At 38.6% G+C, this 12974-nt stretch overlaps 1 protein-coding gene across 1 annotated transcript in view; it reads right to left on the reverse strand.

Annotated features, from left to right (window-relative positions):
- BAZ1B (bromodomain adjacent to zinc finger domain, 1B) overlaps positions 1 to 12974 on the reverse strand; it is a 74656-nt gene that overhangs the window by 45676 nt on the left and 16006 nt on the right. Inside the window, exons 4-6 of the mRNA XM_005877196.2 lie at positions 10006 to 10207; positions 7123 to 7244; positions 2628 to 2825 (exon numbers count right to left, since the gene is read on the reverse strand). Of these exons, the coding sequence (XP_005877258.2) occupies positions 2628 to 2825; positions 7123 to 7244; positions 10006 to 10207 (522 nt within the window). The remainder of the gene's footprint in view (positions 1 to 2627; positions 2826 to 7122; positions 7245 to 10005; positions 10208 to 12974) is intronic.

Raw genomic sequence — 12974 nt, forward strand, 5'->3', positions numbered from 1 at the left:
GGTGTGGCCGGGGGGGGGTGGGGGGGGGGGGGGGGGGGGGGAGGAAAGCATGGAGGGAGGGCCCCAGAGGTGCTCCATGCACCTCCTGATGACTGGTCGTTTGGTCGTTACAGCATTACGGCCCCTGGCCTTTTATAATATAGATATGCATAGCCCATGGACATGAGCAATAGGGTAGTAAAGACCTGGGTGTGTGTAGGGGGGGCAGGGGGGAATAAGGGTTAGGAGAAGAGAAAAACGGGAAGGGGAGGAGGGAATGGGAGATATCTGTAATACTATCAACAATAAAAAATACATTAAAACAAACCATCAAACAAACAAGCAAGGGAGCCTCAGTGGTTGACCATTGACCTATGACCAAGGCACATGGCCAGGGTTGCCTGCGTCCTCTCACAGTGTGGGAGCCCTCAGGGAATGTCCAACTGATGGCTTAGTTTAGCCTCCCTCTGAGGGAAACTACCAGCGGGCCGATCTGGGGACGGCCCCCCTGCCGCTGACACCCCCCAGACCACCATCCCCTCCCTCTGCCTGCTGCTGCCCGCTTGCCAGCCCCACTCCCAGCTAACTGGTCGTTCCTCCATTTGGTCGATTTGCATATTAGGCTTTTATTATATACTAGAGGCCCAGTGCACGATTAAATCGTGCATGTGTAGGGTCCCCTAGGCCTAGCCTGCCATCAGGGCCATGTCCACTGCCCTGCAACTCTGTGGATGCTGCTGGTGCCCAACGACGCTCTGCAGACACTGCCAGGGCCCCACGATGCTCTGCCGACGCTGCTGGTACCCGGGTGTGTGTGTGTGTGGGGGGGGGGGGGGGGGGAAACACGAGGGGCCCCAGAGGTGCTCCATGCACCTCCTGATGACTGGTCGTTTGGTCGTTACAGCATTACGGCCCCTGGCCTTTTATAATATAGATATGCATAGCCCATGGACATGAGCAATAGGGTAGTAAAGACCTGGGTGTGTGTAGGGGGGGCAGGGGGGAATAAGGGTTAGGAGAAGAGAAAAACGGGAAGGGGAGGAGGGAATGGGAGATATCTGTAATACTATCAACAATAAAAAATACATTAAAACAAACCATCAAACAAACAAGAGAGGGAGCCTCAGTGGTTGACCATTGACCTATGACCAGGGCACATGGCCAGGGTTGCAGGCTCGATCCCCAGTGGGGGTAGTGCAGAGGCAGCCAATCAATGATTCTCTCTCATTATTGATGTTTCTATCTCTCCCTCTCCCTTCCTCTCTGAAATCAATAAAAATATGTATTTAAAAAAAAGAAAGGGCCGAAACTGGTTTGGCTCAGTGGATAGAGCGTCGGCCTGCGGACTGAAAGGTCCCAGGTTCGATTCCGGTCAAGGGCATGTACCTGGGTTGCAGGCACATCCCCAGTAGGAGATGTGCAGGAGGCAGCTGATCGATGTTTCTCTCTTATCGATGTTTCTAACTCTCTATCTCTCTCCCTTCCTCTCTGTAAAAAATCAATAAAATATATTTTAAAAAACAAACAAAACAAAACAAAAATGACTACTTAAAAAAAAAAAAGAAAAAAAGAAAGGGGGTGTTCTCCCTCCTGAAAGTATGCCCATGCCTTTCCCTTCTCTTCCCTTCCCTCCCCCAACATCTCTCTGCCCCAGATTCCTGGCTTGTTATCATTAGCTTCCTCACTCCCAAATTCCAAGGGCCCTTCCTTTACCTCTATAACTTGTTTCCTAAGCCCATTTCTTCCAGGAATTACTTTTTCTACCTCTGTAATTTACCCAATAAATGTTCTCTTACCAAAAATAAATAAATAAATAAGGATGAGGGAGAAAAATCCTGGAACTCGGACTTTATTTTAATGGACCAGGGGCTCTCTCCTTCCCCTTCTGGCCCAGAGACCAAGATGAAAACATCAGTATGCAAATAAGTAAATTTACCAACACAAGAAGCATAAATACTCTCACTACCTACATAAAAAACTCTCACAAACTACATTATAATTTCATTGGAGAAACCCTAAATGGAAAAGATAACCAGAAATCAAAGGACAATGTCTTGGCTTTTGTCATTCACTTTATATTGCTTCTAATTAGACTAGCCTCTGTTTCCCCACCTGGAAAATAAGATTAAGATATTTTTACATACTATACAACTTCATAATAATGTTCTGTAGATCAAATGAAATAAAGAAAAAACCATGTTCTCAAGAGGAAAATCCTAGATTTTCTACTCACCTGACATACAAATACTCATTCCAAGTCCTTTTTCAAGGCTACCAGTGTATTTGATCATCTTTTCTGATGTATAAAATCAATTTTCATTTTTAGGATTCAATTTGCAAAATATTTTTTGTGTTTATACCATACCTCATTATAAGAAGGATCTGAGGTTAAAAAGTACATGTATGTAGTTTGCTTCTTAATTATGTAAAAAATAAATTGAACTAGGGGAGATACTCAACGTGACCTCTCCCCTACCAACCCCACAAATCACAACCTTTATGAAATAGATATCTGAAAATTTTTGAATTCCTTATCTGATGTTAGAGTTCAAAATCTGCTATAAATCTAATCTATTGGACCCATCTGGGGAAATAAACTCATCTAATAGTGTTCTATCCTGCTGTCCAAAAATTAATAGTGACCTTACCTTGTATGGATCAAGTAAAAAGTCACTGAACTTGCTAGGTAGGGAATATTTCTTCACCAATTCATCTTCTACCACCCAAGGTGCATTTTCACCAGTGCCAGCCCGTAAGGCATTATGCCGTATAAAGTATCGAAGTATCTCCTTATTTGGTGGGCGTTCTGTACGAATCAAGCTGTCTGCTGGCACGTTACTGATGATCTAGGTTAACAAATATAAACAACTCATCACTAGGGTGAAAGAACAATTAACCAATGAGAACAAAGATTTATGTTCTCTCCAGAAAAATAGTAATTCCATCCATAAAATAAAGCTATAAACCAGGAAGAAAAAGAATAATTGTCAGAGACAGGATGTTAATTAATCCCCAGGAAATCTGTCAATATGTATCAAAGTCCTAGAAATGTATATACTCACTGAATCAACAAATTCTCATATTTAAAAATTTGGAAATAAATAGACCAGTCATCAACTGCTTATAAAAGCAGAAATAGGGATGGGAGGACTACATAAATATCTTCAATAAAGGATTCATTTTTAAGATTAAAATACATCCATAATGAATACCCTTGAAGCCATGGGGGAAAATACTTTTCTCAATCAGGACAAACTTATCAGAATCATCTAGGGCAGCGGTCACCAACTGGAGGTCCGTGGACCACTGGTGGTCTGTGAGGTCCGAAAGGTTGGTGACCGCTGACCTAGGGAGCTATTAAAATGTATATGCTAGACCTAACCGGTTTGGCTCAATGGATAGAGGGTCAGCCTGCGGACTGAAGAGTCCCAGGTTCGATTCCAGTCAAGGGCATGTACCTTGGTTGTGGGCACATCCCCAGTAGGAAGTGTGCGGGAGGCAGCTGATCGATGTTTCTCTCTCATTGATGTTTCTTACTCTCTATCCCTCTCCCTTCAGCTCTGTAAAAAAAAAAAAACAACAGTAAAAAATATATACTTTTTAAAAAATGCAAATGCTAGTACTGGCCAGTGCGGCTCAGTTGGGCTGAGCATCATTCCATGCACTGAAAGGCTGCCAGTTCAATTCCTGGTCAGGGCACATGCTGAGGCTGCAGGTTTGATCTCTGGTTGGGGTGTGTATGGGTGTTCAATCGATGTTTCTCTCTCACATCACCATCAATGGTTCTCTCTGTGTCCCTTCCTCTCTCTAAAAATCAATATGAACATACTTTTAAAATGTCTGGCAGTAGAGCCTGAGCACCTACTTTTTCCCCCGCTTTTACTTTTATTACTTACTAGAGGGCTGGTGCACCAATTTGTGCATGCGGGGGGCAACCCAGGGGAGGGGCCACGGGCAGTTGGCTGACCGGCCCCACCCATGATGGGGGGGGGGCGGTTGGGGGCAGGGTTGGCAGAGGGGGGGCTGCAGGAGGTTGGGGGGTTAGGGGAGCCGGCTCGCCACTGCAGTGCACACATCATAGCGACCAGTCGATCCGTCATTCTGTTTGCTTGGCTTTTATGTATATGGAAGATTTTATGCTGAATTTACTCCTAGGCTATTAGGTTTTTGTTTCTACAGTTTTTTCTGGGGTATCTTTTTCTTCTTGCCACCTCCTCTTCTGGTTTAGGAACAATCTGCTCTTTTTCAGTGAGGATCATCTCAATGTGGCAGGGAGAGCTCATATATAGTTTAATCCTCCAAAGAGTTCTGTAAGTTCTGCATCACCTCTTGGGAGCTCTGCTGTGCTCAATGACCAGAGAATCTATATCTAAACCCTGAAGTTCAGCATTACTCTCTGCATTTTTAAACATGTGTAGCAAATATTCGGCACTCTTTGGGCCACAGACCCTGTGTCTAGCCCCACTGTTTGGACTGGACACATCCACCAATTCACCATTTTAACGATGGAATGGCAAACATTACTTCTGTAAATTGACATCCTTCAGATACTTGGTGATTTTTCAGATATGCATACCCTTGATGGCCTGGACAGTTTCACATGTTCTTAAAGTGAACTTAAAAATTTGAACTTCCTGCCGAAACCGATTTGGCTCAGTGGATAGAGCGTCGGCCTGCGGACTAAAAGGTCCCAGGTTCGATTCCGGTCAAGGGCATGTACCTGGGTTGCGGGCACATCACACCACAACCTGAAAATACTGTTTTCAAAGAATGTTACGACATTACAGATAGTTACCAGAGAGAAAATGAAAAAGAAGCTACAAAATAGTATGTATATAATATTCCTACTTTTAATTCTTTTTGCAATATGTTTTTATTGATTTCATAGAGGGAGAAGGAGAGATAGAAACATCAATGTCAAGAGAGAATCATTGATCTGGGTCAAGTGAATAGCGAACAATTTTCACAGGTCACCTCTGGCTGCTTTCAGAAAGAGCTACTACTTTTTTAATAAACTCTCCTGGTGACTATCACATACACCACAACCTGAAAATACTGTTTTCAAAGAATGTTACATTACAGATAGTTACCAGAGAGAAAATGAAAAAGAAGCTACAAAATAGTATGTATATAATATTCCTACTTTTAATTCTTTTTGCAATATGTTTTTATTGATTTCATAGAGATAGAAACATCAATGTCAAGAGAGAATCATTGATTGGCTGCCTCTGGGTATCAAGCCTGCTACCTAGACATGTGCCCTAACCAGAAATCAAACTCTGACCTCTGGTTCATACGTCGACTGAGCCATACTGGTAGGGCAAATATTCCTACTTTTAAAAGTCACTTAAAAGCTAACAACCGCCGAAACCGGTTTGGCTCAGTGGATAGAGCGTCGGCCTGCGGACTGAAAGGTCCAGGTTCGATTCCGGTCAAGGGCATGTACCTGGGTTGCGGGCACATCCCCAGTAGTTTATTGATTTCATAGAGATAGAAACATCAATGTCAAGAGAGAATCATTGATTGGCTGCCTCTGGGTATCAAGCCTGCTACCTAGACATGTGCCCTAACCAGAAATCAAACTCTGACCTCTGGTTCATACGTCGACTGAGCCATACTGGTAGGGCAAATATTCCTACTTTTAAAAGTCACTTAAAAGCTAACAACCACCATTAATCACAACTATATTCATCAATTATCATCTCTGAGTATGGGATTAGAGATGTCTTTTTTCTTATTTGTATTTCTACCTTTCTGTTAATAGTATCTATTACATGTGAACAAAACAATTTACATTCAACAATAAGAATATGAATAATTAGGAAAGTGGTTGAGACTCCCTAGCAATGTTTTAACTAGTTACCTTCCTGAATGAGGAAGAAACTTTTAGTGAAAAATTGTATTTAACATTTAATTTTAAAATATAAAGAAATCCTAACAATTTAGGTATGTCTTCAGATCATCCTATATAATAAAACCCTAGTATGCAAATCAACTGAACAACCGGTCGCTATGACGCGCACTGATCACCAGGGGGCAGACGCTTAACACAGGAGCTCTCTCCTGGTGGAAGCCGGGCTCATGGCTGGTGAGCACAGCAGCAGTGGAGGGAGCCTCTCTCGCTGGCTTAGGCCATGGGGAGTGGGCCTAAGCCAGCAGTCAGACATCCCCTGAGGGGTCCCGGACTGCGAGAGGGTGCAGGCGGGGCTGAGGGACAGCGTCCCCCAAGCTCCCCAGTGCATGAATGCCGTGCACCGGGCCTCTAGTTCACTATAAAACAGTCAAAATGGAATTCAGACTTGTCAACAAATTTGAGGTAGGGGAAAAAACTCTAAAGAAGCAAAAGATCTGGGTTATAATCCGTCCCAATCTCATTTACTAAATTAGGAGCTTTGACAATTATTAAACTTCTCAGGCCTTAGCTGTTTTTTCTATAAAACAGTTAAACGTAAAGAAAAATGTGCAGCTCCCTTCCACACACAACCTCCCATCCTCCTACTTTCTAACAATTTACATACAGGTATGAGTACCTGAAAGTAATATGGCATTATTTCATAGACTCTGAGATGCTATTAATAAAAGACATTATTTTATGCACCAAGAAAAAAATTCATGCCAATTGATTTTAAGATATATACTGATTCTAAATACATTAAAAATATAAAAGATGAACAATTTAGAATGAATAAAACACAGTACTAAGTTACTTTAAGGGTATTTACTGTTTCAGGTTGTTAGTTCCACAAATTCCTTGCAAAAGCATTATTGTTGACTCGGTTTCTAAATTAAATTACATTACAAATTGCTCTACTTTTATCTGGGAAGAGCTATTACCTCAGGAAGTCTATAACTGCTGGAAACAGATTCTTATTTTTCAAACTGAATTTGAAGCTCAAATGCAAATTACTCTTAACCTTAATAAGTCCTATTAAAAGGAAAAAACAATCTCCTAAGAAAGAAAATACAGTTTGACTTAAAGTCATAATTACTAAGACTAGAGAACTAGAAAACCACTCAGAATTTGTTGCAGAAACACATTCATTTACATTTTTCTTTAGCACATTTTCTCTAAGAAAACCAGCCCTATGATATTTTCTTAAACATCTATATAAGTAACAGGGTTAATGTAAAGTGCCAACTAACCTTATCTTCATTTTGTAGTTTCACATCATATTTGTGAGGCAGAAATTTTGGAGGAGCCCATTTCCTTTCTCCTTTTTTTAATGAAGTAGGGAGTTTTCGTGGAGATCTACGTGCTCTGTCATCTAGTCAAATCATTAGAAAATTAGTGAAAATAAAAATTCTTTTAATTCTATTCATTCATTCATAATTGTCTTATTGAACACCTACTCTGCATCAGGCATTGAATGATGGGACACCAAGATGATTCATAAAATCCTTACCTGAACTAGCTAAAGTCTATGGGCAGAGTCAACAATAATTATAATACAATGTGGTAAATATTACAGAGGTGGGTATACAAAAATAATATGAGGAGAGAGAGCAGCAATGTTTAACTTAGGAAGATAGGCAGGAAAGGCCTAGAAAGAATATGACTTGTTCAGAGAATGCAAATAATGAGTAAATATAATCGGGACTACAGTAAAAAATCAGACTAAAGAAGTAAGGAGGGCAAACTATAAAGGACCTGTTCACCGTTTAAAGAAATTGGAATTTATCTTGTGAGCTCTAGGGAAACAAAGGATTTTTGGTCTAAGTAAGCAGATGCATATTTTCTAAAGATGGCAAAAGAACAGAAAAGGGTTAGGGTTAGGGTCCAGGTTAAGGGAAACTGTGGTATCAAATAAGTTAAAGGTATGACTGTGACCAACAGTGTAAATGTAACAGAAAAGCAAAACATAGAAGAAATCAGTGGAATTGGCACGTAGAGGGTCACCTATAATCTTATTAGCAACAGTGTCAGGAGTAAAGAAGCACAAGTTAGACTATCATAGCACAATAAGTGGAGACAATATCTCATGAATCTTGGTTTGAATGAATAAGACAGAAATAAAACAACAGAATCAAGGGAGGATATGTCTTTGTTTTTAGAAAATGGGGCTTCATTTATAAATTGAAAAAAAAAAAAATTTTTGTTTTTAGAAAATGGGGCTTCATTTATAAATTGGAAAAAAAAAACATGAGAGAGGGTTAAAAAACACTGTAGAGTAGAATAGTAAAAGTTAACTCAACCCTAGAGAAAGTAGGAGGAAATGGAATTCAAAGCCAAAGTATTTTAGCTCCCTTCTCAGATGGAAGAATATAGAAATTTCAAACAGGAAGGTTAAGAACAAGCTGAAAGTTTCTGTCTAATACATTTTTCCCCATAAAGCAGAATGAAAGGTCACCTAAGTGAGAAAAAATTTAGTATACTGGAATTTGCCTATCATTTCTATGGAAATTCTAATCAATTTTTCCCCTGAAAACACTCAGTAGACATCATAACACTAATTCTTCAGCCTGTCCACCCTTTCCACATACTAGCAATAGTATTATATATATTCCAATAATTAAAAACTAAATTAAGGCATATAACACTCATAAAAAACCAAAGCCTAAAACATAGAAGTTCCCTGGTACACGATGCCAAAGTCATAAAATTAACAATTGTTAACATATTGTTGGTAGTTCAAGGATCTGTTTCCAGAAGAAGTGTTAAAGACATATTATCAGGCAACGCCTAACCAAAAAATTTATTAACATTAAGTCATGAGAATATTAAGTAATGAACATATTAGAAAACTTCAGTATCAAAAAGAAGGAAGAGAGAAACTGGAAAACATAAACATTAGCATTCACAATACAGAGTGGAAAACAAAACTGAAGTATCAACACTGGGGTGAACCAGCTACAACAGTTAAGTATCCTTGGGGAAATTTTAATTAGTTAATTGTTCCCCTGGGACTAGATAAGGAAATCCCTCTAAAACACATCCGAATATATCCAAAATATCTGGAAAGACAAAATAGAATGGAAAACAGAGCGCATAGCACTCTAATTCTAATTCAATCTCTGTATGTAACACTTAAATAAGAGGTTAAGATTATTTGATCCTCTAACAGTCATGGGGAGGGGGGATCAATATACACAAATCCTTTGAGTACTCATATTTTAAGACAGAAGTAATCTATTACAGTCAATTTCTTTTATTTATACAGATTTTTTTTTCCAAATGAAGGTTTCAGAGGCTGAATAATTTTCCCAATGGGCAAAGTCTCAATTCTTCAACTTTTCAAACAGTATTGTTAGAATTGCCAAGTCCCAAAAAATTACTCTTAGATATCATAATGTTTCAAAATTCTGGCAGCTCCTATGTGGGAGGGACTTGAGTTACAGGATTTAGATAAAAGAAGTATCTTAAAATTACCACAATTGGCTTGCACGGTGAAGAGAAATGGAGATTAGAATTTGCCCCTTCTACTCTAACCCCGCTTCTCCACCCACAGACGTTAAGTATTTTCCAACTTAAAGAGACAAGGAAAGCAAACTTTCTTTGCCATCTTGAGTAGCTAGGTATATGCACACAGATTTCTAAGAGGAAATGCCTTCCGAGGGAAGACTTAAATCTTTATTTGCTTTATGGATTTTTCTCTTTTTCTTTTTGGTTAATCCTCACCCATGGATATCTTTTCCATTGATTTTTTTTTTAAGAGAGTGAAAGGGAGCTAGGGAGGGAGAGAGAAGGACAGAGACGGGGTAAGAGGGAGAAGGAGAAAGAGAGACAGACAGACAGACATAGACCAGTTTCCTCCTGCATACACCCTGACCAGGGCCGGGGATTGAACCTGTAACCTAGGTACATGCCCTTGACCAGAATGGAACCCAAGACCTTTTGGTGCATGGGGCAATGCTCTAAACACTGAGTACACCAGCCAAAGCGCTTTATATTTTAGTTGTTTGCTGAATCACAAAAGAAAGGCATATCTACCTACAAAACTCATTTACAAATCACAAATTATTTGTTAGATAACTCAAAAAGATTTGTGTATAATAAGAGTCACAAAGGAAAGCTAGCATCATACATACTAATATTCTCTCTCCTTCCTTCATCCTCTTTTACAATTGCCTCCTTCTTCTGGTGCTCCTGAGCAATTTGGCTAGAATTCTCTTTGTCACTTGAGGGAGAATCACAGGCACCATCAGGTTTCTTTTCAGTGGCTTCTTCATCCACTTTCTCCAAAGGATGAATCTTCACAATCCTCACCTTGAGCATTTTTTCCTTCCCAACCTATAAAGGAGACAGGAATGAGAATCAGCGATAATAAATAAAAACTAGAAAACCTAAAGATAATGTTTAGAATATATTAGCCAATATACCTACATTACACCCCACCTAACAAAAATTCACTAAACCTCCAAAATACCAACCAAGTACAATGATTTTTTTCCAATTTTATTTCTGACTTCTATGCTAAAAAATGACATATTACGCCTTAGCTAGTTTGGCTCAGTGGATTAACAATCCGCCTGTTGACTGAAGAGTCCAGGGTTCAATTCCGGTCAAGGGCACATGCCTGGGTTGCAGGTTCAATCCCCAGTGGGGGGCATGCAGGAGGCAGCCTATCGATGGTTTTCTCTCATCACTGATGTTTCTATCTCTCTTTCCCTCGCCCTTCCTCTCTGAAATCAATAAAAACATATATATTTTTTAAAATGACATATTTCGCCCCTGATTTCATTTCTTCATTCTTTTTCTACAATACCAATGTATTTCTTTTTCTTTATTTTTCAATTAAAGTTAACATTCAATATTATATTAGTTGCAGGTGTATACAGTATAGTGATTAGACATTTACATAATTTACAAAGTGATTCCCTGATAAGTCCAGTACCCACCTGACACCATAATTTTTATTGACTATATTCCCTATGCTGTCCTTTACATAAGTGATTCTGTAACTGTCAATTTGTACTTAAGCCCTTCACCTTTTCCACCCAGTAAAATATGACATCTTAAAAAATAAAATTATCACAATCAAGTTTATAATTCATGTACCAATGTACTAAGCCCAAAGGGCAATCACTGCACAAACATCAGACATGTGTAAAATAGTTTAAAAATTTCCATTTAATAAAGAATCTATTATATATATGGATATCCAACAATATCAGAACCACTTATTGAAAAAACTATCTTTTCTTCACTTAACTACCTTTCAACCTCTACCAAAAATCAAGTGTGTCTCTGTGTGTGTGTGTCAATTTCTGGATGCTATATTGTTCCGCATCTATTTGCTATTCTTATACCAATTTCACACTATATCAATACTTTAAAATTTGAAGGCTCAAAATTAGACAGTATTAGCTTAACTTTCTTGTGCTTCTGCAAAGTTGTTTTGGTTAGTTGTTGTTTTTTTGTATTTTGAAGTAAATTTTACAATCAGCTTGGCAATTCCTAAAAAAAACTGCTGGGATTTTATTGCAATTGAGTTGCATCTACATTATCAACTTGGGAAGAACTGAATAAGATATACCTCACCATTATTTAAGGTCTTCTTTAATTTCTCTCAGCAATGTTTTATAATTTTTAGGTATAGATCATGCGTATCTTTGTCAGGTTTACTCCTAGAGTACTTCATAGTTTTTGATACTGAAATAGTATTTCTTTGTTAAATTTCAAATTGTTTGTTGCTAACACATAGACATAAATATAAATTGGTGTTTGCACATTTATCTTGTATCCTACCACTTATTACTTCTAGAAGCTTTTTAAAATATATATTTTTTAATTGATTTCAGAGAGGAAGTGAGAGGGAGAGAAATAGAAACATCAATGAGAATCATTGTTTCCAGAGTGTTAGCATCATCACATATAAGTGGAGCTGTTAAAACTGCAAATTTTTAAAACCTACCCAAAACTTTCTAAACCAAACCCTTAGGGGATAGGGCTCAAGAATGTATATTCGTAAGTCCTCTAGTGATTTTTTTAAAAGGGGAAACATAGAGGATTGATAGACCAGGTTGATAAGATTTTGTCCCTTTTCTAGAGCTGATAATTAACTGGACCCACAAGTTGGCACCTGACATGAGGCTTTATTATCTCCCTGCCTGTAGTAATGGTCATATATTTAAGCCTTCTGGAGAAGAAATCTTTCAAGGTCAATTATTCAGCTGCTTCCTGTTGAGCCAGCTATTATTTCCCAAGAAAGGCAGATTGAACAGGATGAAAAGTGTGTAAGAAAAGTGTCCTTGTATCTGCGTACAACTCTCTCAATTTATTTATCTCTTATCTATCCTCAAGTCTGTGTGTGTCTATTTTCTTTTTTCTCTTTGCCTCTTGTTTTCATTTGGTGAGCTCATGGCTATTAGTTAAGTATGTTCATCCCCATGTGTATATGTGTATGTGTGAGATTCTTTGTCAACCTATGGTGATCATATCAAACTTGAGAATAAAACTCTTATTCAAATTAGGAAAACAGTACCCACTCTATTTCTCTTTTAAATAACTCATTTGTTTTGCACTCTCCTTTTTCTTAATTCAAACCTCCTCATTAGCAACCATCAGCTTGTTCTCTGTATCTGTTTCTGTTGTTTATTCCTTTACTTTGTTTCTTTAGATTCCACATATAAGTGAAGTTTTTCTCTGACTTATTTGATTTAGGATTAATACCCTCTAGGTCTATCTATATTGTCTCAAATGGCAAGATTTCATTCTTTTTTGTTGCTAAATAATTATTATTCACTAGACCATCTTTACCCATTCATCTACTCTAGGTTGCTTTCAGCTATTACTAGTAATGCTGCACCGAACATAGGGGTACATATACATTGAGTGTTTTGTTTTCTTAAAATAAACACCCCAAAGTAGAATTGCTGGATCATATGGCAACTCTATTTTTAATTTTTGAGGAATCTCCATACTGTTTTCCATAGTAGCTGCACTGATTTCCAATCCCACCAAATAGTATATGAGGGTTCCCTTTTCTCCACATCCTTGCCAGCACTTGTTATTGATTGATTTACTAGAGGCCCGGTGCATGACATTCGTGCACTGG

Source organism: Myotis brandtii, unplaced genomic scaffold, assembly GCF_000412655.1.
Source record: "Myotis brandtii unplaced genomic scaffold, ASM41265v1 scaffold510, whole genome shotgun sequence".
In the NCBI taxonomy this organism is placed as follows: Eukaryota; Metazoa; Chordata; class Mammalia; order Chiroptera; family Vespertilionidae; genus Myotis; species Myotis brandtii.